General features: G+C 54.5%; 2 protein-coding genes across 4 annotated transcripts in view; one reads left to right on the top strand and one right to left on the bottom strand.

Moving 5' to 3' along the window:
* Window positions 1–443: 443 nt before the first annotated feature.
* Window positions 444–17014, bottom strand: SZRD1 (SUZ RNA binding domain containing 1). 2 transcript variants are annotated; one of them, XM_080631149.1, is made up of 5 exons: window positions 16968–17014; window positions 14724–15097; window positions 4396–4445; window positions 3239–3493; window positions 444–2061 (listed from the first exon to the last, which is right to left on the bottom strand). In XM_080631149.1, exons 2-5 carry the CDS (start codon window positions 15003–15005, stop codon window positions 1959–1961), a joined length of 690 nt encoding a protein of 229 aa, XP_080487275.1. In that variant the 5' UTR covers window positions 15006–15097; window positions 16968–17014; the 3' UTR covers window positions 444–1958. The 2 variants fall into 2 exon arrangements, with proteins under 2 accessions (XP_080487275.1, XP_080487276.1); XM_080631150.1 differs by having other exon boundaries at window positions 3239–3490.
* Window positions 17015–17419: 405 nt separating this feature from the next.
* The window catches only part of FBXO42 (F-box protein 42), a 50316-nt gene continuing 41564 nt past the window's right edge, over window positions 17420–26171 (top strand). The window contains exon 1 of one of the 2 annotated variants that reach the window (XM_080631134.1): window positions 17420–17534. The gene's annotated coding sequence lies outside the window, so the exon portion shown is untranslated. The remainder of the gene's footprint in view (window positions 17535–26171) is intronic. The other variant, XM_080631135.1, reaches the window with a different exon arrangement.

Below are 26171 nucleotides of genomic sequence, written 5' to 3'. Positions count from 1 at the left end.
TTTATAAAACGTTTTCTTCACGGCGCACGGGTTTTTTTGGGGGGAGGGGGTGAAAACACACGTGGTACCGTGGTCATCCTCAGCATTCCCGGGATGAAGGGGCTTCCCGCAGGAACGCCGCCAAGCCCTGCCCGCGGGCCGGCCAGCTCCTGGTCACCGGGATGGAGGAGCCGGGAGAGATCGGTGCTGGAAAAGGAGGTTTTGGTGCTGGAGATGGAGATTTCAGTGACAAGATGGGAGGTTTGGGTGCTGGAGATGGAGATTCCGGTGATGGAGCTTGGAGGGGGGGGTTCAGTGCCGGAGATGGGACATTTCGGAGGCAGCGACTTGAACACTGATCAGCTACACCAAACCCCACTGGATTTGGGGCTATTCAAAGCTATTTGGGGTAATCATTAAGGAAAGGCGCGGTGACTGCGGTTATTGCTGATGTCTTTCCCCTCTCCCGCTCCCCCCAGGGCTTCAGCCTGACACTAGGACCCCCCCCCCCCAAAAAACACGGGGATACCCAGGAGATCCCTGCCCGCCACCCCCTCGCCACCATCCTCAGTGCTTGAATGAGCCCATTAGTGCTGTTAACGGGTTCGGTGAGACACAGGTAGGTTTATTTGACCGTCTGGGGTTGGGTTGAACACGTCTGTGGGTGTCCAGGCACTTCCCTGCACGTGGAGGACACCGGGATTCACTCCTTTACCCCTGAACCTACTGAGCACGAAGCGGCACAAACACGTGCCCAGAACCAGCAATGGTTTTCCAGGTCCCGTTCCCTCCAGGATGAGCATTTAGTGTTCATCTCATCCCTCAATATTAAGGTAGGTCAGCTTCATCCAGGGGGGAATATCCGTGTTTTCACCATCACCAGCCTCCCTGTCCTCTTCCTGGGAGCTGGAGGAGGAATATCGCTTCCCAGCAGCCGCCGGTACGATGGTGGGAATCATCCAGACTTTATCCAGTGCTGGGTTTCTTCCCTGATGTCTGTGATTCCGGGAGGGAACGCAGCTCGTACCGTGACCATCTGTGACACGCGGAGTCAGAGCCATGGGACATCCCATTCCCTGGCCACATGACAAGCCTCATTCCACGGATCACAGCAGCACCTTCTCCTCCATGCAATGGATTCCTAATCTGTCACCTCCTGGTGCTCTCAGCCAGGTGGGAAGCGTTTGCCTGGGATAGGGGCACGCTCCCGGCTCCCCAAATACAAAAAGAAAGCCAAAAAAACAACCAAAAAGAAGATGATTTGAAGCTTTTCCTCAAAGCCAGCAGAAAACACCAGCCAAGCTCTACCAGGAGCGGGATGTAAACTCGGTCATCAGGCTCCGACGGCTCCCAAAGGTGGGAATCTGGAGTCTGCACCCCCTGGGCTTGGCAGAAGTGGAAATGGAGAAGGAGAAGCAAGCAGCTGCCAAAGGCAAGCTGGGAAAAGCTGCAGCAATTCATTGAAATTCCTTGTTGGAAGCTTAACTCCCTCTCACAATGAACCCCAAGAGCTCAAACCCATCCCATGTGCTCCGCTGCTCCGCCACACAGACAGCAAAGAGGACATGAAATAAGGCGAGATCCTTTGAACCAGAACTCGCTCCTATGGTGATAAGGACAACACGTGCGTCTGAGGAGCATTCCCAGGGGTTTTGCTTCCTTAAATCCCGGGTGACGAGGACGACAAACGTTATTGCTGGCGCCAGCTGCAGCCCAAGCACCGCGCCCGCGGCTCCCTGCACCCATCCGAGTCCTTTAACACCCCCCCCCCCGTCGTCCCAGCCACGTGGGGACAGCCCTTCGCCGTCTGTCGGTCACAGTGGGTGGCGAGGGGAGGTCACAGTGCGTGGGGATGAAGGTCACAGTGGGCAGAGCAAAGGGGATCACAGTGCAAAGAACCCAGGGAGTTCCCTTTGCTCAAGTCCGACGCAGGGCAGCGAGTGCTGCCTCCCACAGCAGCATCTCCCTCCTGCCCGCCTCTATCTGCGCTGCTTGAAGCCTTGGGAGCCGTCAGGACCCAGGGGTTGCCTAATCACATTGTTGGGCTGCCTGGTGTCTTCTGGCTGGGAGATCCTCGGGGGCCTGCAAGGAGAGAGGAGGTCAGAGGAGGAGGTTGGATCTGGTGACCCCTGAGGTCCCTTCCAGCCTGGGATGCTTGATCCTGCACCCACCTCAGTGGGAAGCCACCACCACGGAACAATCAGTGCACATCACTCCCTGGGACAAGGAATGTGACCAAACCCAAACCAGCACTTAGGATTCTATCCAACGAACTCACAGCACAATGCCTCCAAGTGACCTGTGTGCAGTAAAGAGCATTGACACCCACCCTTCTGTACGTGGTGGTTTCCTCAAGTCTAAACCCTCAGGGCAGATGAAGAAATGTCCTGCTGGGATAAACAAGGAAGAACCTCCCTCTGTGCTGGGCTGCACCTCCAGAGCGTGAGCAGCAGCTCAGGGAGGGGATCCTGCCCCTCTGCTGTGCTCTGGGAAGACCCCCCCTGCAGCCCTGATCCAGCTCTGGGGCAGCAGCACAAGAGGGACGTGGAGCTGCTGGAGCGAGGCCAGAGGAGGCCATGGAGATGCTGCGAGGGCTGGAGCAGCTCTGCTCTGGAGCCAGGCTGAGAGAGCTGGGCTGGGGCAGCCTGGAGAAGAGAAGGCTCCTGAAGGGGAGACCTGAGAGCAGCTCCAGTGCCTAAAGGGGCTGCAGGAAACCTGGAGAGGGGCTTGGGACAAGGGCCTGTAGGGACAGGCCAAGGGGAATGGCTTGAACCTGCCAGAACAGGGGAGACTGAGATGAGCTCTTAGGCAGAAGCTCTTCCCTGTGAGGGTGCTGAGGCGCTGGCCCAGGGTGCCCAGAGAAGCTGTGGCTGCCCCATCCCTGGCAGTGCTCAAGGCCAGGTTGGACACAGGGGCTTGGAGCAAGCTGCTCCAGTGGAAGGGGTCCCTGCCCATGGCAGGGGTTGGAGCTGGAGGAGCTTTAAGGTCCCTTAACCCAAACCAGGCTGGGATTCTATGAACACTGGCTGTCCACACGCCTCTTTCCCCCCAGCATGCTCGTCCAGGGATCAAAGATCACCTGAACAGCCACAGCAGGCACTTCCCTGACGTCCCATCTATTTGAGATTTAGGACTCCCTGCTTGCTCACAAAGCACCGCCTTCTCCTTGATGGCCTCACTTTGCTCTTCAAGGAGCTTCTGTTCAGGCAGCTCGCTCGCTCACAAGGAGCACACAGTGTGCACAGGGAGCTGCTCTCACCTATCCAGGATGGGTTTCTCCTGCTCTTCTTCGGGGCTGGCGCTGCCCAGTATTCGCTTCCTGGCTTCCGCGTACTCCGCTTCCCGCTGCGCCAAGGATTTCACCGGGAAGGCCGGCCTGCTGGCGGAGTTGGGATTGCTGAGCACGCCGTTGGTGGTCGGCCTCTTGAGGATGCGGATCTGGGGGGGAGGCCCTGCGGGGAGGCTGTCGTCCTGAATCACGATCGGCACTTTAGGAGGAGATTTGGACTTTCTGCTGGTGCAAAGAGATAAACAGGAGGTTGGTTCTGGTTCCCGGCACCGAGCGGGTTTTCCTGCTCTCCATGGGAATTCCTGCCTGTCGGATGTCATCCTGTGATTAAGAGGCAGCCTGTGATAATTAAAGACCCTGTTGTATTTGTAACCCTAAACTAGAGCAGCTCAGTAGGGGATGGAAACTCAGTCCCTTCTGCCTTCCACATCTTCAAGCAAAGGGAAGCAGATCCTGGGCTGAAGGTTTGGTGCTTCTATGTGAAGATATTGGTATCAGCACCACGATTCCATTCCCTGCTAGGGCTGCCCTCATCAGGACACCCAGCCCAAGCTGCCATTTCACACCTCAGAGCCAGCCTTGGTCCCTGTTACCATCCCCATTGTTGCTATGGTCCCTTCTCTGTGTGGCACTCCCAGGGAAGTCGCACCACGACTCCTTAAGTGGCCTCCCAGGAATCAAAGGGCTGAAAACAAACCCATCACCACAACAGACTTGTCAGAGGCGATTACAAAGAGGCAGTAACACCCCCCCCATCCCATCCCAACCCAACCCAACGCAAGCAGGAAGAGAGAGTCTCACTGATGCAAGACCTGTCAAGCCATCCCAGGGCCGTGAGCCGGGATTACCTGACTCACCCTCAGTGTCTGTTTCTTACCTGGCTTCTCCAGAGCTGAGCTACAGCCAGCCTGGAAGACCCAGCTCTGAAATAAACTCACTCCAAGCAGCTTTGCACTCCCCTGTTATGGATGGAAAGGGCCATCTAGTGGCACGAGCACGGAATTCCCTGCTTCTGACCTGGGAACTCGGCGTGTTCTCCTGTTTGAAGCCGTTTCCCTGCTGTCCCCTCTCCCCACACCTCAGGAAAAGAAGGTTGGGTTTTGAACCAAGCCGTGCAGCACCATTACCTTTCCTTCTGGGTGATCTTCAGCTTCTTCTCCAACCGTCTGTCTATCTCCTAGAAAGGAAGAAGATGAAGCATGAAAACCTGAAGGTTCATCTCAAGGATTGGAGTTTAAGCCTGTCTGCACCCATATTTCATTCCACTTTACATTGAAACCATAAAGGGGGCACAAACAGAGTGCGTGTCTCCATCTGAGGATGACTTGCAAATCAAGAGGCAGACAAGAGCCAAGCCACCACCTACATCCATAGCCATGAATACACCTCCAGCAAGCCGTGGGTCTTGTGTGTCACGGCACGAGGGCAGCCGCGGGGCACTCATGGCTCATTGCAAGCGCTTCAGCTGGCAGGACAGCTCTATCAGGGTGAGGAGCCACGGGAACACGCAGGGAGGTATTCCCGGATGCGAGCAGGAGCTGGCACCAAACCTCTCAGGCAGAGCAGCAGCGGCAGCAGGCGCCGGCCGGGCCGATGCACATCGTTCTACGTGCCTGGTTTCAGCCCCGCAGCCTGCAGCCATCCGGAGGCCTGGCCGGCAGGGCCACATTCCTGCTGCAAAGAGCCCTCCTTCCCAAACCCTGCCCTGCCCCGATGCACCCGAGCAGCAGAGCAGAGCTGAGCCTCCTTGTGCTTCTCCCCTCTGCACCATCGCTGCAGTCATCCATGGGCATAAAGACATTGCAAAGACCCCCAGTGCCAACCGAGCGCGATTCTAAGCACGTCAACTTCTGTCCCAGGCTTGGATTTACCTTCCCAAAGGTGTCTGTGTTTTGCAATTGGAGCAATTCTGCAGGGACTCTTGGCTAACCAGGAAAACAGAGCCAGCTTCCAGGATCCTCACTGACGCAATGATGTGTTTAACCATCAATGAAAAGGGGAACAAAGCCACCTGAGAGTGTCCCAGTTCCATCAGCTGATAACTGGCAATACTGCAGGAATTCCAAGCTCCTGGCAGGATGCAGCTGCTCCACTTTTGGGGCTGGTTTGCTCAACTACACCGTGAGCTCCCTGCCCTGCTGTCAGAAACCACAACAGGCACAACCCAGGGTAGAAACTGGTTTGCACAGTAATTCCCTGCTGCCCCAGTAAGCAGGGAATGAACACAAGTCACAACAAGGTGCCAAACCACAGCGTTTGTGCTTGGTCACGCAGCCCAGAACCCCCCCCGTGTGCTGGGCTGCACCTCCAGAGCGGGAGCAGCAGCTCAGGGAGGGGATCCTGCCCCTCTGCTGTGCTCTGGGGAGACCCCCCCTGCAGCCCTGATCCAGCTCTGGGGCAGCAGCACAAGAGGGACGTGGAGCTGCTGGAGCGAGGCCAGAGGAGGCCATGGAGATGCTGCGAGGGCTGGAGCAGCTCTGCTCTGGAGCCAGGCTGAGAGAGCTGGGCTGGGGCAGCCTGGACAAGAGAAGGCTCCTGAAGGGGAGACCTGAGAGCAGCTCCAGTGCCTAAAGGGGCTGCAGGAAACCTGGAGAGGGGCTTGGGACAAGGGCCTGTAGGGACAGGCCAAGGGGAATGGCTTGAACCTGCCAGAACAGGGGAGACTGAGATGAGCTCTTAGGCAGAAGCTCTTCCCTGTGAGGGTGCTGAGGCGCTGGCCCAGGGTGCCCAGAGAAGCTGTGGCTGCCCCATCCCTGGCAGTGTTCAAGGCCAGGTTGGACACAGGGGCTTGGAGCAAGCTGCTCCAGTGGAAGGGGTCCCTGCCCGTGGCAGGGGTTGGAGCTGCAAGAGCTTAAAGGTCCCTTCCAACCCAAAGCAGTCTGGGGTTCTCTGGCTTTAAGCAGGCCAGCATCCATGAAATAACTCTTAAGTGGTTTAGGCAGACAAAAGGTGGGAGGTTGAATTTTCTCTCAGTCTCTGTATTGGAAGGTGATGAGTGATGTGCAAGAACAAAACCAGGGACTGGAGGCCAGGTTATGGCTAGAGCCTCCCATCGAGGGCAAAAGAACCTGTGGGTTCCTTCCTCTTCACTGGGAGCAAAATCCCATCCCAGTGCTGCTCGGGAGGATGGAATGAGACGAGCTGCTTCCCACCTGCAAAACCAAGGATCAGCAGCCAGCAGGGAAATGGATATCCCAGCAAGGATGGAGACCTCATAGAGCAGCTGCTGGCTAACAATGACAGTCCAACTAAGGGGAAGGGGTTTCTCACGTGCCCACACCAGGAGAGGATGTATCCTGCTGGAGAAGAGTGTTTAAAGCACTTTTTCCAACTCAAACAGCTCACCACATGTCCCTGGGGCATCTGGAAGCAGTGAACTGGAAGGAACATCCTTGAACATCCCTCATTAAAGCCTTCAGCAGAGGAGAGGGATGCCAGGAAGACGATGCAGGGTGGGGAAAGCACCTTCAAGGGCCATGGCTGAACCACATAAGAAAGCTCAGCAGCCCATGGTGAGGCCCATGGGGCACAGCCATGCAAGGAAGGCTCTGTCTGCTCGCTCCTCCCTGGCACAGGAGCTGGGTTTGCCAAAAGCCGCACTTGCAGAGTCCTGGTGGCTCTGCAGGTCAGTCCTGGGGCTGAAGTCGTGGTCCATGTGCTGCACTATGAGAGCCTGTAATTGCACAGCCTTGGTTCGACCTCAGCGGGTGACAAACACCTCATTAATGGGGCTGTCACAGGGCTGAGCAGCTCTGCACACCCTCACACACACACACAGACATCCTCTGACGCCAGAGCCTGCAGCTTCCCCTACCAGAAACACAGAGTCCTGTGCTTTGCTTAACACACACACAAACGTATCCCAAGGAACCCTTCAAAACCTGTGCTTGGGACACATTGCTCCCCAAAACAATTCCTTTCCACGTCTGCTTGACTCCTGTGCAGATAACTGCTGGCAAAACACTTGGTATTTTGTCTCTCATTCACGGAACCCCAGCCTGCTTTGGGTTAAAGGGACCTTAAAGCTCCTCCAGCTCCAACCCCTGCCACGGGCAGGGACCCCTTCCACTGGAGCAGCTTGCTCCAAGCCCCTGTGTCCAACCTGGCCTTGAACACTGCCAGGGATGGGGCAGCCACAGCTTCTCTGGGCACCCTGGGCCAGCGCCTCAGCACCCTCACAGGGAAGAGCTTCTGCCTTATCTCCAACCTGAACTTCCCCCGTTTCAGTTCTAACCCGTTACCCCTTGTCCTATCGCTCCAGTCCCTGATGAAGAGCCCCTCTCCAGCATCCTTGGAGCCCCTTCAGATGCTGGAAGCTGCTCTGAGGTCTCCACATCCCTCCACAGTTGTCAGCAGTCACCCAGTGCTCTTCACCAGCCACCACACTCTGGCTCCTCACCCAAGAGCAAACTAAAGAGCAGCTAAACCATCCCCAAGTCCAACATCAGCTCAGAGCCACGATGTGCTCTGCTTCCTCCACACATAAAGATCCTGGCAGAACACCATGGAACAGCCATCACCCCCAATACACACGTGTCACTTCACCCCATCCACGCTAGTCTCACACGATGCCGTGCTGCTGAGAGGATTCCAGCTGCCTCCATTGGGTACAGAGAGCCTCCCTTTGTGTGCAAAGGCTAGTGTAATAACAGCAGCCCGCTCCTCACATGCACCTCTTGATGTGTTCAGTGTTGTGCTCTCTTTGAAATGCAGGGCTTGACCCCGTTTTCCCTCAGCGAGAGTCAAGCTCTGGGTGTTGAATACAACTGGGTCTGAAGTGGAGGTGTTTGGATGTGGAGAGCATCACAGACGCAGGCAGGCAGCCCTGAATCACACTGCCAGACCAAGCCTCTCACATGGGTCGCGCTGCACGAAGCCGAGCAGCAGAACCACCTTGACATGGCTCATTCCTAACGAAAAAGCACCCTGAAATTCCCTGCCGCTGCTCCATGGGGATGTGTTTGCCTGCTGATGTCATTCCCTGCCCACTGCTGTGTCACGCTGCCACCAAGCTGGGCGGTAATGAGATAAAATTAGGCCCTGACGTGCCGGGTGAATGCCAGGAGCACTCCAACAACCCAAAGGCACAAGTCCAGAGGAGAGGCCACCAGAGCTGGCACCCCAGGGCATCACGCTGTACATTGCCAGATCCCAAACCCAGACATGAATCTCCTTAGGAAGCTCTCCTGGCTTTTATTTCCCAAATCAACTTCTTTCTATACCCAAATCCCCCCTTATTTCTATACTTCCCACCCCCCAGTTCAAACCACCCGCCCCAAGGATTAGCAAAGAATCTCAGCAAACTATTTTTAGGGCTATTATGTCTGGGGACTAAAAAGGACCCAAACACACACAGAGCACGAAGAAGACACTGTTCTTTGACATTTAAGCTGCATTTGTAGGTGAGGACACCATGGAAACAACTCCAGCCCCATCCCAGCCATCCTTCCAAGCCTTTAACCCCGGGACAAACAGCAATGCATAAAAGGATTGATAAGATACGTCCTGGAAGGCAGTTGGACAGACACCAACACACAAACCTGCTGCTCAGACCCATCCCAAGTAAGAACCCCACCAACACAGAGGATAGCTCAGTGATCTTATGGGTACTTGGAGACCGATGCTGCCCCCGACACCCCTGAAATGTGCCCTTCAGAAGGGGTGTCCCCATGGATCACGTGGGGTTGAGGCACATTCCCAAGGAAACCCAGTTTTCCAGAGTATTGCAAAGCACAGGGAGAGGCTGGAGTCAGCCCTAATGTGGCTGGAAGAACTTTGTTGGAGTAACTGTAATGCATTAGATATGTCTATGGAATTATCCTTCCCATCCCTGCCAGCAAGGACTCTGAACGGACACACCACCAGCTCTGGTGGTGCAGGGGAAGGGATAACAACATAGGGCTGGGGTTTATTTCCAGTTCAGTGAGTAACCAGGACTGAATGTCTGAAGGGAAGCAGAGGTTTGGGCTTTACACCAACCCCTTCTGCCAGGAGGACAATTCCTCTCCACTTCCCAAACAAGGTGACTGGAGGAATCCAGGAGACAGCCACCAGGATAGTCATGGATACAGGAAGCTCTCCTAGATAGGTGATAACATGTCACATACACAGCTCTAGAAAACCATTAACCACAGTGTGGGATGCATTTACTGGACATTCCCCCTGAGCACAACCCTCCATCCTTCCTCACCCAAGCGATGTGTAAGACCAAACCCAGAAAGAGGGAATTGAGGCTGGAGCTGCATCCTCCTTCACCAACTGAACCAAAGCCTTGTGTGGATCAGAGCACCACCAGATCCTCTGGCATCTTCTAAAGGACAGGAGATGAACTTCAAGGCCTGGCTCATATTCTCTTCTTCAGACAAGAACCAGGTTTTCAGAGCTGAGGTTACCAAAGCTGCTCCTGATTCCTAACCCCTCACAGCAGCAGATACAGACTCACCAAAAGCACCATCAAGTCTGAGCAGGAGCAGATAATCCTCTGCTACCTCCAAGCCGACTCCTCATTAGGTACCTACTTCTTTGCTCTGAAGATAAATTAATCTTCTATTAATTACTGGAACATTGCAACTCCTGAGGCTATCCTGGGAATCAAAACTGCTCCATTAATTAATTCCCTGTGTTACTCTGCTTATGTTAAACCCTGGCAGCGGAGGGTGCCTGAGACAGCCTCAGATGCTTCTCAGCTGCGCTGGCATTTACATCTTCCATAGGTAGACAGCGCTCCTGGCAGCGGGATACGGGCAAACAAGACACGGGAGTATTTTTGGGACCAAGCCTGGCGGGCGCCACACGGTATTCCCAGCACGGACACGTTACAGGAGGAGGGAAGCACTTGGGGCAGACACTTCTCGGCTGCAGAGGGAATTGACTGACACCCTCTATCAACCTAGAAGCAAAATGGAGATTAAGACCTAGCAAAAGCCCTCTGCCAAGGACCCTTAATCCTGAAGATCACCTTTGCCTTCCGCACCCATGTCCCTGCACAGGGTCACATCCAGCTGCTCCTCAAGGTCTGAGCAACACGGGCAGGACTTAGGGCAACATCCCCAAAGCCATTTGCAACCTGCAAACATCATTTTCTCTTACCAAACAAACCTCCTTTGCCCCAGCAACCCTGAGCAGCAGGAACAGAAACTTTCCTTTCCCAGCTTTAAGCTTTTGGTGATACTGCAAACACCTAAAGGGAACAGTGAGCAAAAGCTTTACAAACAGCATTTTGGTCCGTGAAGTCAAACCCCATCCTAAAGGGGCTGCAGGAAACCTGGAGAGGGGCTTGGGACAAGGGCCTGTAGGGACAGGCCAAGGGGAATGGCTTGAACCTGCCCGAGGGGAGACTGAGATGAGCTCTTAGGCAGAAGCTCTTCCCTGTGAGGGTGCTGAGGCGCTGGCCCAGGGTGCCCAGAGAAGCTGTGGCTGCCCCATGCCTGGCAGTGTTCAAGGCCAGGTTGGACACAGGGGCTTGGAGCAAGCTGCTCCAGTGGAAGGGGTCCCTGCCTGTGGCAGGAGTTTTAAGGTCCCTTCACCCCAAACCAGGCTGGGATTCTGTGATCCTCACAGCCCTGACATCAAAACCCAGCAGTGATCCTCCCGGGTGCAGCTCCTGCAAACCAAAACCCCATCAGTTCCTCCCCTGCTGGCACAAGCTGGACTGGAGTCACAGCATTGCACATGGAAGCACTTCCCTTTCGACTTCTCTGGGCTTCAATCCCATTTAGCAACTCAAAGCTAAAACCTTTACAAGCAGGGAACACTCAGCCTTTGCTGCAGGCTCAAATCCAGGCCCTCTGACCACTTTAGAGATGACAAAAAGGAGGTTTTCTTCCCCACCTTGAGTCCTCATCGAGTGCCACAACACAAGCAGGCGACAGCCCCTGTCCCCACACAGGAGGGACAAAGGTCAGTGACACACATTCAGCTGCTCTCACCCTCCCCAAGTGGCTGGGTTGCAGATCATCAGGGCGAGTTCCTCGTGCTGGTGGTGACCAGTGAAGCAAGGAGCAGCTTGAGCAAGGGACTTTGACTCTGGACTGCGATGGGATAGGTGTGAAGGGCCAGTGGGAAGGTTGGATGCAGCAGCTGGGAGCAAACTGTCCATCAGCAGCAAACTGAGGTGGAGAAAAGACACCCCAGAGGATCAGGTTTTACAGTTTTTAACCTATTTTGGGCTGCCAGACTGATTTCAACTCAGAATCTGTGCAGGGAAAACACAAGTTCCTAATTCAGATGACACTGATACAAATCCTGCTTAACAAAGGAATAAGCAATCCCTGAATAGCTTGAAGGGCACCAGTTCAAGACTGAGGGCTCCCTGTGACCCAGGACATGGGGCTTCCAGCCCAGTTTTGGAGCTCAGCTTCCCACCTGATGCTTAATTACTAGGTTTAGGCAGGTAAATAGACTGAGGTGTCCCAAATAGACCTTTCTCACCCGTGATTCCCTCTTCCCTATAGGCAGCCAGGCCACACAAAAGCCCTGTATGAAGTCATCCGAGTGTTTACTAACCCAGACTCCTCATTTAGACACTTCAGTTGTTATTTACACCCTGTTTTCCACCCGTAATTCACAGAGCAGCAAAACCTCCCCATTCCATAGGCGTTTTCAAGGTGTAAGGAGGCAGCAATGGGGTAACGCAGATGGAGAGGTCCCCCAGAGCTCTGCTGCACGCAGTTGCTCAGGGGGTGGCACATACCCCGAGCTGCTCCTTTCTCTGGCAAGCACTGGGGAACTCCAGTGACACAGGGGGGTAAAACACAAACGGAAACCACACTGAAGGTGTGAAGACCCAAAAAGGCAACCTCAAGAGCAGCAGACACGCTTGAGGAGCTGCTTTGCAGCCACTTGACTGACCAAACCAAGGCAGAAGGTCTGCGACAGGTTTCTTGGGGGGTTTCCCCTTAACTTAAAGAGATCTGAGCGCTGCCTCTGTTGGAAGGCAGATCTATAAGAGAGATGGGAGGTGAATTGTAACCGGGAGGCCACAGCATCTCTGGGCAAGCTGGAACCACCTTCTTGAAGGCCTTGTGCACAAGTTCACAAGCCTAACACCCAGAACAGGACCAGCACTAACATCTGATGTGCTCTTCGTCCTAAGGAACCCATCTGGGTGGAATATTAACAAGTTACACAGTGAGAAGCAAGCAACATAAACCAAAGCCCATCAGGGATCTGCTACACCTCTGCTGCTCCCTCAGAGATGTGCTGAAGGGTCTAACATAAATGATAGCAACTCCGGTCCTCAAGTGTTTGAAGTACAAGGAGCAGAGTCTGCGTTTAAAGCTGCTCCTTGATGTGTGACTTATGTTTTATGGCATATTCCTCTTGAGCACTGGCTGCTGCTGGCTTGTGCCTTCTTGGGATCTGTCTTGTGCCACCTCCAATTCACGGCAAGTGAGATAAAAGCAGAAGAATAAAATCACAGAATCCCAGCCTGCTTTGGGTTAAAGGGACCTTAAAGCTCCTCCAGCTCCAACCCCTGCCACAGGCAGGGACACCTTCCACTGGAGCAGCTTGCTCCAAGCCCCTGTGTCCAACCTGGCCTTGAACACTGCCAGGGATGGGGCAGCCACAGCTTCTCTGGGCACCCTGGGCCAGCGCCTCAGCACCCTCACAGCGAAGAGCTTCTGCCTTATCTCCAACCTGAACTTCCCCTGTTTCAGTCTGAACCCATCACCCCTTGTCCTATCGCTCCAGTCCCTGATGAAGAGCCCCTCTCCAGCATTCTTGGAGCCCCCTTCAGACCCTGGAAGCTGCTCTGAGGTCTCCACAGCTTCTCTTCTCCAGGCTGAACAGCCCCGATGTTCTCAGCCTGTCTGAAGATGTAGGTACCCTGCGCTGACACGACCTGGCCACCTCACCCCTTCCCTGGGCATCCTTTTTCACCTCCACCATGAGGCCCATCTCGCTCGGGCAGGTCCCAGGCTCCAGGCCCACAACAGCAGCAGGGCTCAGGCACAGAGACCAGCCAACAAGTGAATCAGTCGCGCTGCTGCTCTGCAGCATGGCCTCTTCCTGCCCTCTGATCCTCTGCTCTTCACCTCTGGTAGCTCTGATTCTACAGCAGCACAGACCAACTGCATCCATATCCATTGAGACCATGAAAACCCTTGGTCAGGCAGAGGCTGGGCTGCCCCACTCCATCCCACCATGCTTCCTGCAGCCACCAGCAGCAGCAGAGGGGCTCCTTCCTGCCAGGCAGGGCTTGGAATTCACCTTTCTAAATCACAACAGATGCCAGGAGGCAGCTCTTGGCCCTTGTCTTACCCAAAAGGAGCTCCTGCTGCAGACACCTTTGCTTCTGCAGGCACCCCAAGCCCTGACAACTGCCAAAGCAGCTGCAAGAGCAGCAGCAGCTCCTCGGGAGAGCTTGATGAAGACAAAAACCCCACGAGTTTGGACTGGAAAAGGGGGTCAGAACGACTTCTTCCTTCTAAGGGCTTTAGAAGCACACCTACAAGGTACAGGCTGGAAAGGACAGCGAGGAAAGACAACCACTGGCCGGGATCTGAGCAGCCCTACAATTTTAAACCATTACTCAAGGCCACAGCTATCAGCATTGCTGGGGACATGAGTTATGTCCCTTCATGGAGCGATTGAACCGCACCACCCAGCACAAGGCTCCCCAGGCCCTGGCACAGGGCAAGCACTGGGCTCGGGGATGGGTTGAGTTACAGGCTCTATTTTGCCACCCTCTCGCTGGGCAGACGTAACCCAATCTCCCGAGCAGCCTCAGCCTTTCACCAGGTCATTGTTACAAAGTCCTTTTGCCCTCTGGTTGGTAATGAACGCATTCAGACAGGAGTGTGCCTGGTAAACGGTTTCCTCTCCCTCGGTGTGAGCCCCCCACAGGCCCCAACCTACCCTCCTGCTAAAGTAATGGCTTTATTTCACGCTTCAGAGCCTCAGCTCTGGAGCTATTAACAGCAGGCGAGAACCTCCGCTACGAGCCACGGTTTGTCCTAGCGAAGCAGCACGTTAACACGGAGACAAGGGGGAAAAGGGGCTTTGGCTGAGACCCTGCCCCCGGCAGACGCAGCCCACCCTGCGGCGCTTACCGTGGCTTATCCTGCCTTGGCCGCTCAGCAGAGGGACCCAGCGCCCCGCAGCCCCCCCACACGCTCCCCAACGCCCGCAGCTTTGTCCCGGCCCGGCCGCTGCCGCCCTGCCCTCAGCCCCACACGACCGGAAGGACAGAGAACTGTGTCTGGACACCGGGGGGCTGCCGGAGGGGCGGGGAGCGGCTCTCACAGCACCAGGGGATGGAGAAGTGGCGAGCGGGAGGCGCTGGGGCCGGCACAGCCCCCCTCACCGAGCGAGGCCGCGGTCCCTTTAAGAGGCCTAGCAGACGCTCGGGGCCCGCCGCCCCTCTGACCGCGCCCCGCCGGCGGTCGGTCCCTCCCGCTCCACTCCGCCTCGCCCCGCTGCCCGCCGGTGCCGGCCCCGCCGCCGGGCTCACCCCGCTGTCGGCCGCCTCCTCCCAGCTCTCGGCGACCTCCTCATCTTCCATTTTAATTGCCCTCCGCCGCCGCCAGCCGCGCACCGCGCATGCGCGCCCCGCTGCGAGCGGCCCGGGGAGAGGTGAGGCGGGAGGCGCGTGCGCGGGGAGCCGCTGCGGGCGAGCACGTGCGGCCGAGCCGGGGGTGGCAGGAGGAGAGGCGGCGCTGCCGCTCCCCCTGGCGGGCGGGAGGACCGGGGTCAGTCTGGGAGCACCCGAGGTTTTGGGGTGGTTTCCCTTCATTTAGCCATTCTCATTCCGGTCACACAACCCGTCTGTCCTTCCCACCTCTGCTCCATTAACACCTCAGCTGCTCCTCAGTGTTCAGCCCCAACCTTTAAACCCAAAATAAAACATCATTTAGTTATTTTCTCTTGTTTCTTGCCATGACAGACACGACTGTATTCACCTCTTGAGTGTCTCCAGGGTGAGGGTTGTGTCTCATTGCCCCATACCAGCAGCCTAAAAACCCACTAAATCAATCGGTAAACCCCCCAGATCAATGAATCAATCAATAAACCCCCCAAAATCAATGAATCAATCAATAAACACCCAAAACCTCAATAAATCTATCAATAAATTCACTTTTTGGATGGGAGCTGCAGAACCTGCCCCAAAACCCTTCCTTTTGCCCCCAGACGCTGCAGTTGCGCTGATGGGTGTTCATGTCCTGGCTGCTTTCAGCCTGCGGTGACCCAAGGGATTTATGGGCTCTTTAACCTTTAATGGTGCATTTAGAGGTGTTCATCCTTGGCCACCGAGCCTGCACAAGGCACGGCTTTCCCGGTGCTTCCTTCTTCTCTTTGCCTTGGAAGTGGCCTTGAGCTCGGCTGCGCTCGGGATGGGATCAGGCTGCTCGGGACGGCCGCTTCCCGATGGATGCAGGAGCGCTGTGGTGTGGATCCGGCTGCAGAGCAGCCCCGCTTGCTTCACGCTGGTTTTCCACCAGCTCCTGCATCCCTCCTCACCAGGACACAGCATCGGCTGCCTATGGATGGGCAAAGCTTCCCTGTGGAAGCCAGGCCAAGGAAGGCTCCCAGCACAGCGTAGATCCATGGCAACACCCAGCGCTTGTCCTGACAAAGCTCTTCCTTCCCATTCAAAGCCCCACGAGCAGTGCAGCCATGTCCCATCCCGGGGCTCCATGTTGCCATGGGAGAAGTGGAATTCCTCTCTGCAGCGCTGGCTGCGGGCTCTGGGTTCCACCGCACAGGACCTGCTTGATGCTGTGCAGGATCGAGCAGCTCCTTCCATTTACTTCCACTGGCCAGCGATGGCACGGCAAGGACTTCCACCGCTTCCTACCACAGGGAAAACCAGCGTGAAGCAAGCGGGGCTGCTCTGCAGCCGGATCCACACCACAGCGCTCCTGCATCCATCGGGAAGCGGCCGTCCCGAGCAGCCTGATCCCATCCCGAGCGCAGCCGAGCTCAAGGCCACTTCCAAGGCAAAGAGAAGAAGGAAGCACCGGGAAAGCTGTGCCTTGTGCAGGCTCGGTGGCCAAGGATGAACACCTCTAAATGCACCATTAAAGGTTAAAGAGCCCATAAATCCCTTGGGTCACCGCAGGCTGAAAGCAGCCAGGACATGAACACCCATCAGCGCAACTGCAGCGTCTGGGGGCAAAAGGAAGGGTTTTGGGGCAGGTTCTGCAGCTCCCATCCAAAAAGTGAATTTATTGATGGATTTATTGAGGTTTGGGGGTTTATTAATTTATCGTATTTTTTAGGGTTTATTGATTTATTATGGATTTTTTCAGGGTTTATTGATTTATTGATTTCTTATTGTTTAGGGTTTATTGGTTGATTTATTGAGGGGTTTTAGGGTTAATTGCCAGATTGATTGATTGAATTTGGGGTTTATTGATTGATTTATCGATTATTGATTTTTTGAGGGTTTATTGATTTATTTTTTTAGGCTTTATTGATTATTATTGTTAGGGTTTATTGGTTGATCAATTTGTTGCGTTTTTAGGGTTTATTGATTTATTGGGTTTTTTAGGGTTTATTGGTAGATTTATTGATTGATCTATTGAGGTTTTGGGTTTATTGGTTATTTATTGATTTACTGATTTTTTAGGTTTTATTGATATATTGATTTCTCTAGGGTTTATTGATTGATTCATTGAGTCATTGATTTTTCAGGCTGCTTTAATGGGGCAATGAGACACAACCCTCACCCGGACACCTCCGTGTCCCTCAGTACCTCAAGTAACACTGCTGAGCTTCCCTCCCTCCTGCTGCTGCTTTCCCCCTCAGCTTCCACACCACAGCTTCCATCACACCCAGCCCCACATGGCCGCTTCTTAACGCCTGGGGCACGGAACCGGGGATCCCGTTGTGCCTCCCCGAGCAGGGGCCGACGAGGAAGCCCGGAAAGCCGCAAACAGTACGGTCGCGGGGAAGCAGGAGCCGCTCCATGGCCTCCTCACAGAGCGACCTCCCTAACATGGCGCCTTCTCCTCAGCGCGACCTCCCCAACATGGCGCCCACGCCGCTCCAGCCATGCCGTGACCTCCCCAACATGGCGTCCTCCCCGCCACATGAAGGAGGGCGGCCGGGCTCGACTTGACCTTCCCATCATGGCGCCCCTCCGCGCGTCATTACGTGAGGCGAAGCCGCTTGCGCAGTGCGCTCTGGAGCGGCGGTTGGCGGCGGAGGGGAGGGAGGGGAGGAAGATGGCGGCGCCGGTTCGAGCCGTCACCCGGGCGACGCGGCGGACCCGGTGCCGGCAGCCCTGAGGGCCCGGCCTGGCTGCGGCGGGCGGCGGTAGGTGAGCGGCGGGCTCCGTGGGGCGGGTATTGACCCTTCCCCGGGGGGCGGCGGCGGGCCAGGCCTCGCCCGGAGGGGGCCACCGCGAAGGGGCCGAGCCCCTCTTCCCCCGGGTTAGGGGGTGCTGTGCCCGGCCCCCGAGGGCTGCTCGCCCCACTGAAGGGAGAAAGCCCGTTCCTTGCCCGGCGGGAGAGGGGAACGCAGCCTCCGGTCTTGTTCCTGCTGGGGACAGGTAAAACCTGCCCTTTCTCTAAACCAACCTGGATTTCCCCCCAAAACCAGCGTTTGAGCTGCGGGCTGGGGGCGCCGGGGGGGGACTGGGGTGCCCCCAGCCTCACAGGCGGCTCCTCCGTGTATAAAGACAAAGGTGAAGCTCAGCCTCTGCTTATTCCCCATTAACTCCCTGCGAAGCCACATCTCGCGTTCGTGCCGTGTGTGCTGCTCGCCCTGCGCTTGTTTTGGTCCTCAAAGCCTTGTATTGCATCGGTGAGGCTGGGATTTATCGGCACGGCGGCGTTTGAGTCGTTCCTCGCCATTGTCTTCGGTGCTAATCTGTGGTGGGTGAGGAGAGAATGGCTTCATTTAGTGGTGTTTCCCTTGTCACGGCGGGGCTGGGCTGGGCAGGCACTGCAGGGGCTCGGCAGGATTAGCTCATGCTGTGCAGCCCTCTCCTCTCCTTTGGAGCCCGTTTGGGTTTCCAGATGGAGCAGGGCATTTGTTAGGAGCCTTGGAATCGTGCTCTTGATAACCGAAAGTCTCATTCATGCTGGGGGGGGGTGGTAAAGAACAAAAGAGAACCGGACTGAAGTGCTGGGCTGCGGTGTGGTGGGTCGCGTCGGTACATGGGGACTGTGTCTGTGTGTGGATAACCCCACTGAGCACCAGGGATGGTGCTGGGCTTCAAATGGGGTTTAGTTCTCACTGGGGAGCCTGGCTCGTGCTGCAGCTCAGCAGCTGGGAGTCCTCCCCTCTCCTGAAAGGAGCATGCATTACAATCCATCGCACTGGAGCTTACATCTGTAACCTGATGGCAGGATGCCTTTACCCACCGGAGCCTGCATCCATCCTCTGCCTCGTGAAGCCCCAGGTCCGGGATGCTGATGCAGTGTTTGATATCGCAGCGCAGCAGTTGCAGCCTGGGCTTGGCCCTGCTGAAGAGCCAGCTCTTGGGGCTGGATGGTTAATTCAGGAGTTAAGGGACTCGCTGTTATTCCCACATTTCCGTAGCCCTGCTTGTTCCCACCATCTCCCCTTCCTTTTTCCTTACACTTGTGCCACAGAAAGGCTCAATGCCGACGGCTTTCCCTTGGGTTGTGTCCCTTGGGTCGGTCTTTCCCTGCTGTCAGAACTGGGAGAGGAGAGAGCAGGATCCTGGGCAGGATTTGAGCAAGCAATGAGAGTAGTTCCTGCCCCGTGTCCCATCCTCACTGTGTCTTTTGTACCTGCCTGCTCCTCGCAGAGACAGAATCACATCCAGTGCTTGTTTTCACATAGTGAAGATGTTTGTGCATGTTTTTCCTGCTGTGTTACCTGCTGTTCTCACTGATGGCTGACTCCACCCGAGCAGCATTTTTTCCTCGTTGGGAAGTGAAGCTCTTGGCTTTGACAGGATTTTACTGCTCCGCTCGTCGACTTTGCAAGCACTGCATGTGAATTCCAGTTGTGATTCGAGTTCCCTCCGGAGCAGAGACACCAGCGCTGGGATGAAGGGGATGGTCCTTTCTCCCTGTGTTCCCAGTGCACAACTGGTTTGTAAAGGTCTCTGCAGGGCTTCAAAGCCCTGCTTCACCCACTGCCCATTCCAGCCACTTCCACAGGATGTGAGTGAGGGCTGCTGGAAAAGGCTTCCCACTTTCTGTGTAAATAGAGCTGCTCCTCGGAGGGAAGCTCTTTTTCCCTGTGTATTTAGGCATGGCAAGCTTCGCTGGAAAACACTGAGCCAGGCTTTGCCCTCACAAATTGTCCTTAAGGTTGGACGTAAATAAGCTTCAAGCCCTTGGCTTTGAACTGCAGCATCACATGGGGATGTCTGAGAGGGCTTCTAAAAGGTGTCAGAGGCAGAGAGGCTCGGATCTGGTCCAAATCTAGATAAAACCCTGTGAAAAGAGGACAAGTGGCCCTGATAATGTGCTCAATGGGTGCTTCTCCAGGTTGGAGCTCCTTTTGAGTGCGTTTTCTGACCTGAGTGGGACCATCTGCAGTTGGTGACATCCCCGGGAGCTGCATCGAGGTATCTGGGTTGTGCTGCCATTAACAGCTAATGCAGCTTTTGATGTAGTGTAGATATTCAGGTCAAAATCGCTTTTCAACTTGCTCATGTCTTAGATTAAAGGAGAGCAGGGTGACGCATCCGAATGGAACACTGTGCCTTGTGTTGAGCAACGTGCAGGAAACAGGGCTCCTGCCTTCAGGAGCTGCAGATGTTCTCCTAGAGCTCTGCTTCATCCACACTGGACCATGCTGTGGTCTCTGTTTGCTTCCACAGTTCTATGGTATTTGTTTGCCTGCTGAACACCTACTGAAACATCTGTGGCTTGAAATGTTTGTTTTCCCCCTATCTAGTATAGTACAGGCAACATCTGCAGCTCATGTGCTCTCTCTCTTCTGTGTTTCACACTCCTTTTAAAATGCTTGTCTGGCTTATTTTGTCCTGTGCTTGTGCATGTTTTGTAGCAGTGTGGTCCTCTGAAGGCTGAAGGTGAGGTGGCAGAGCCGCTTGAATTGCTCTGAGGCTTCTCAGGAGGTTCATATTGATGAGGTGTGGGGATGCTCCCTTCCACTGCCAGCCTTGTCCAACCTCAGATCAGTAGTGACAGCCCCGTCAGGCCTTCGAGATGCGTTTAAGGGTCCCCCAGGTGTCCAGAGCAAGTTGTGTTTGGTGCGGAGATGCTTTGATTTGAGCTGGTTGGAAGGGATGGTGTTAGGAGGTGTCCTGCTGCCTCGGGTCAGGGGTGGGACCAAGGGGCTGTCACTGAATGCTGAAGATCATTGCCCAAAATACATGTTAACCTTAACAAACCCCGTATTTTGTGATCCCAGCCCCCTTTGGTGCTGTTATCCTCATGGTGAGCTTCCAGGGAAGAGGCAGAATGTGTGCAGGGTGCTGAGCCTGTCCAAAAAGCACAGCTCTGCATAAGTCAAGCACTTCCAGTGAATCTTTCCTTCTCTTGTCGCTGCTATCAACTGCACATTGGCTCCTCCTGCCACTGTGTGAAGGCACCTGCCCAAAACACCCTAAGAAACCCAAAAGCAGCTACTTTGTGCCATTGTTGTCACATCCATCCTGCAGTTATTGAGCTCCAGGAGCCACCACCTTCCCTCTGCCCTGTGGAACATGTTCTCTTCCTGCATTTGTTTTTAGGCAGCTGTTTTCTTTCCCCATCATGACTCCATGAAACCTCCCAGACCTTCAGTGTTCAGAGCAGTGGTGACCTGTTCTGGAGACAGGCACACGTGGGATGCTTCAGCCTGCTCTGAACCTGGCTTTTGGATGCTGTGATATCCTGGAGTTTCATGCTGTGTAATGATGATGTGCTCAGTGTGAGGCCAGGCTGTGGTTATCAGTTCGAAAGGAGTGCTCTTGACTGGCAGAGATGCTCTCAGCTTCCCTTATTTTTTATTTGCTTATGAACATGATGTGGGTTTGCATTATATTTTTGGGGTCTTCTCTTTCTTACTATTGAATATCTGGTAGTTTGAAGCCTCCCTAAAGAGCTAGACATGAGATATGACATGTAGGGCAGAAAGAACTGCTTTCCCCATGGTGATGCATCCCTGACTGGCAGTGCTTTTGCTCCTCAGAACATCACCTTTATCATTAGCTAAAGAATGAAAGAAAAGCCTATAAAAAGAGAAGCCAGTTCCCAGCCTGTGTGGAAACTGCAGCAAATCCTCCTCCAGCCTGTTGGGTGGCTCAGAAAATGTGTTTTACATGGAATTGCTCGGTTGTGTTTCCCTGGAGGGGGCTCAGCTGCTGGAAGGTCTGTCCTTGGTGGGGTTGTTGATGCTGTTTGTAGCCCCTCACACCGAGTGCGTGGCTCTTCTCTGGGACTTTATCCCTATTTCCTTGTCCCTTGAAGCCTCCGAGGGGACACAGAGCAGTCCTCCCTGTTCTGTAATAACAGGGTTGCAGCTGCCACCACCCTGCGGGCTGTTTTGCAAGCTCGTATCACCAAAGAGGAAAGTATTTCTCCTTCCCTCCCCATCCACTTTACCTCTCTAAGGTCTTAAAGGAATCCTCTGTTCGTGCCAGCACTGCACTGACAGGGACTACAGGAGACTGCCAGTGGCTCTGATGGGGTTTGGGTGATGAGGAGACCGCGCTGCCTCAGCCAGACCCGTGTCTGCCTCTTAACCAGGCTCTGATGATGCCCTTCACTGACGTCCGGTGCTTGCAGAGCCTGAGGCACCGCTCTTCTCTCCATCCAGTGTGACAAAGGGGTACGTAGGCTCGGATCGCAGAGACTGAGGGCTGCTGACCCTCCCTAGTTGGTATCTTCTGCTAACAAACCCCAGTGATGGGCTGGGCATGCTCTGGGTGAGCTCTCTTCATGGCTGCCAAGGCAAGCACTTAAATCTGTGCCTGCTTTTCAGAAATGTTCCTCTCTTCCCCATCACCTCTTTCTCTTTGATCAGCCTATCTTTGTTTCCAGCTCAAACTCAGAGCTCTTGGTGCCATGTTCATCTGAACTGGGGAGAGGGGTGGCCTCATTTCTTCAGCACAGGTCAGGGAGCTGGGATGCTCTGTTGTAATCCCAGTGCTGCCTGGGGCTTCTTTGACCTCAGCTTCTTGGTGCTTCTGTACCTAAGAAATGGGGTTAATCACCCGAGCTCGGCACTGGGACATCCGATGCTGTGCTTGTGCCATGTGTGAAGGTGTTGGAAGCTGCGTCAGGCAGGTGAGTGCTCTGTGGCCAGAGGGGTTTCTGTCTGGGTGTGGATCTATCCATGGAAACTCCTTTTTCTCCACCATTGAGAGAGAGAAAATACTTTCTGTACTGTTGCAATTGCTGTTTAAACAGCTCTGCCCTTCAGTTCTGTGTGGGGTGATCCAGCCTTGCTCCTGGGCAGTACTTGCTAGATGGTTAACTCCAGAGCTGGCAGCTTTCATCACAGGCTTCCTAGCAGGAATTACACAGACTAGTTTGAAGGTGGAATGCAGATTTGAGGTGAGTGGACATCATGAAACCCCATGTTAGTGTGTTACACTCCCAGTGCATGTCACAGCCCAGCAGCCAGGAGTTAAGATCAGGAGAACATTGTTTGCTGTGCTCAGACGCTGCCGATGTCCATGTGGAGATGGTGTGAGATATCTCAGCGCCCTGCTTGCTCACCACAATCAGACCATTGCACCAGCTGCTGCCAAGTCAGCACCATCTGAACACTGGGGTATTGATTTAAACGGAGCCTTGGCTACGGAGTCTGCACTAAGACATGGCTTTTCCCATTGCATCCTTCTTCTCTTTGGCTTGGAAGTAGCCTTGAGCTCGTCTTCCCTTGTGATGAAATCTCTCCGGTGACTGCTCGTCACTCACATTTCTCAGTGGATGGAGGAACGTTGTGGGTGTGAATTCAGCTGCAGAGCAACTTTGGTCATTGCAAAACTGAAATCCTTCCCCATTCTTCCTCCTTCCCATGCGGGTGCTAAGCCAAAGACCACATCGCAGGGCGAACCCAGAGGCTTCAGTGTGAGCACTTGGCATGACCAGCTGCCTGACCTTGACCTGGTGTTTGCTTCACTTGATTTGCCTGAGCATTAAGCTTCATTCCCTGTTCCCGCAGTGAAACATTAAACTGGAATGTTGCAGCAGTGTTGGAAGCCTTAATCTTGACTGGTTGTCCCACTGGGTGAAGCCTGGTATCTGTGGCCAGTGCTGCAGTGTGGGCACTGACGCTGCTTATTTAAGTCTCTGGAAGTGCTGAAGGACGTTGTGGGGAGCTGTGTGTGTGTCTTGTCTCTCGGTGCCTTTTGTCAGGGTTGTTTTGGAAGCAAAGCTTATGCAGTTTGCTTCCCTCTCACTAATTCCTGATCCTGTTGTCCCTTTATGCTTGAGTCAACAAAAGGATGAAGGTCTCAGGGCGCTGGCCCAGGGTGCCCAGAGAAGCTGTGGCTGCCCCATCCCTGGCAGTGTTCAAGGCCAGGTTGGACACAGGGGCTTGGAGCAAGCTGCTCCAGTGGAAGGGGTCCCTGCCCGTGGCAGAGGGTTGGAGCTGGATGAGATTTAAGATCCCTCCAACACAAACCCGGCTGGGATTCATTCTGTGATCCTCAAATTCCCCAAGTTTCGCAGGACAGGAAAGGGGGACGAAACACCCTGTGAGTGCCCTCAATGAAGCTCAGAACGCTGCAGACCAGAGGAGCTCCCAGGAGGAAAAAGCCCGATGGCTGCAGACAGCAGAGACTCACCCACAGGCGATGCATTGGTAGGAAACGACATTCCTGAGCTGCCTGTTTTGCTGGCTGAGCTGAGGAGGTGGATGTGATCCAGGGCTTTCCTGGCCAAGGAAGTTGTGTGCCGGGTCGGACTCTGACACTTGCCATGGTGCTTTTTCCTGTGGCAGTGTTTGCTCTGCACGTGGGCACCTCCGGGACTGCAGTGGGAATTGTGCTGGGAGCAGCTGTTTGGGGTCACTGGGTTTTACTGTGCAAAGGAAAGATGTGGTTGTCTCAGAATTCATCCCAACTGCACTGAAAAGCATTGCTGCAGCCTGGCAAAATCAGCCAGTGGGTTTGGGTACCTCCTAGTTTCTGTGAGCAAACCCTTCCCAAAGACATTTCCATGGAATTCTTTGGCCTGAGCAGGTTTTCTGAGTGGTTTGGGTTGGGTGAAAATGGAAAATAGAGAAATGATGTTTCACACTTGTGTTTTCAGACTTGGTTTTCCTGCAGTCAGACCCAGGCTGGGTTTCAGGTCAGCAGCACATGTTTTCCTCATGGTTCAGCTATAACTTTGCCTTCATGTGCCTGAAACCTGGATACAGATGAACCAGTTTGAGTGGCTTTGGTGGGTGAAAGAGATGTCTGTGGAAAAGCAGCGGGTGCTGTGTCATTTATGCTGTTCCCACAGTCATCACAGAACCCCAGAGTGGTTTGGGTTGGAAGGGACCTTAAAGCTCCTCCAGCTCCAACCCCTGCCACGGGCAGGGACCCCTTCCACTGGAGCAGCTTGCTCCAAGCCCCTGTGTCCAACCTGGCCTTGAACACTGCCAGGGATGGGGCAGCCACAGCTTCTCTGGGCACGCTGGGCCAGCGCCTCAGCACCCTCACAGGGAAGAGCTTCTGCCTAAGAGCTCATCTCAGTCTCCCCTGTTCTGGCAGGTTCAAGCCATTCCCCTTGGCCTGTCCCTACAGGCCCTTGGCCAAAGCCCTTTTCCAGGTAGCTGACCTGCAGCTTTCAAGTGGTGCCCATGAGCTCCAGCCCTGCTGTGCTACCTCAGTGAAGGAGGAAGGTGACAGCTCTTTCAGGATGTGCTGTGGTGTGTTTGCTGCTGTTACCGAGTTCTTGCTGTTGCATCATCACCAACAGGTTTGAATCAATCCCATCAGCGGTTTTTATCTGTACAAGCTGTTTATCTTCAGCGTGCGCTCCAACGGGAGAAGCATCTGCCCATTTTCTTGGTAAACCCCCTATTTCCAAGTCTCAAAGCCTGTTATTTGCTGGAGCAGGACTCGCTCGCTGGCTCGTGTGCAGTTTTGCCTTCCTTGCGCACTGAATCCTGAGGATTTGTTTTGGTGGATGAAGTTCACACGAGGCGAAAGCTTCGGCAGGAGCTGGCAGGGAGCCGGCAGAGGGAGTGCGTGAGCCCCAAAGCCTGCTGCGTGGTCAGCCCTACAACGTGGGGGGGGAGTTCAGTGGAGGGGATGGGCAAACCTCGATGCAGACCAGCCCTTTATTGCCCCAGAGAGGAGCAGTTCTTAAAACAACCCAAATTTGGGTCTAAGCTGCTGGAATGACCCTTCCTGTGTTTGGAAAACCCCAACTAGGGTTGATATAGAGTCCTAGAATGGTTTGGGTTGGAAAGGACCTTGAGATCATCCAGTTCCAACCCTGTGCCACAGGCAGGGATATTGCTGGGGTTTGGTTGGACGGATGTAATGTCATTGAGCAGTTACTGATTTGGAGTTGATGGTGCACACATGGAGGCTGGAATTTCCAGCAGGGAAGCCCGAAGAGCACAGTGCCCTGTGTATAGATGCCTGACCCACCTGCATCACCCTTTTAACCAAAGGTTCAATGTATTTAATGCCTGGTGGGATTAAATTCAAGGCTTCTCGGCCAACAGCACATGTGTGAGCTCAAGTGGTACCAAAATAAGTAATACAACAGCTTCTTTTGTGCTGCTAGTGCTTATCAAGCTGGGTTTCATGGAATCATAGGGTAGCTTGGGTTGGAAGGGACCTTAAAGCTCCTCCAGCTCCAACCCCTGCCACGGGCAGGGACCCCTTCCACTGGAGCAGCTTGCTCCAAGCCCCTGTGTCCAACCTGGCCTTGAACACTGCCAGGGATGGGGCAGCCACAGCTTCTCTGGTTTTGACAGGTTTTAAACAACTTACACCCTTCTACAGGTTAATAACAGTGTCAAAAGAAATCAGGAAGTCTCCAAATACCGTTTGTTGTGGCGTTGTTGGGTGCTCCAG

Source organism: Psittacula echo, assembly GCF_963264785.1.
Source record: "Psittacula echo genome assembly, chromosome: 17".
NCBI classification, from domain to species: Eukaryota; Metazoa; Chordata; class Aves; order Psittaciformes; family Psittacidae; genus Psittacula; species Psittacula echo.
Note: the sequence above shows the minus strand (reverse complement) of the source record. Positions and strands in the feature narration are given on the sequence as shown.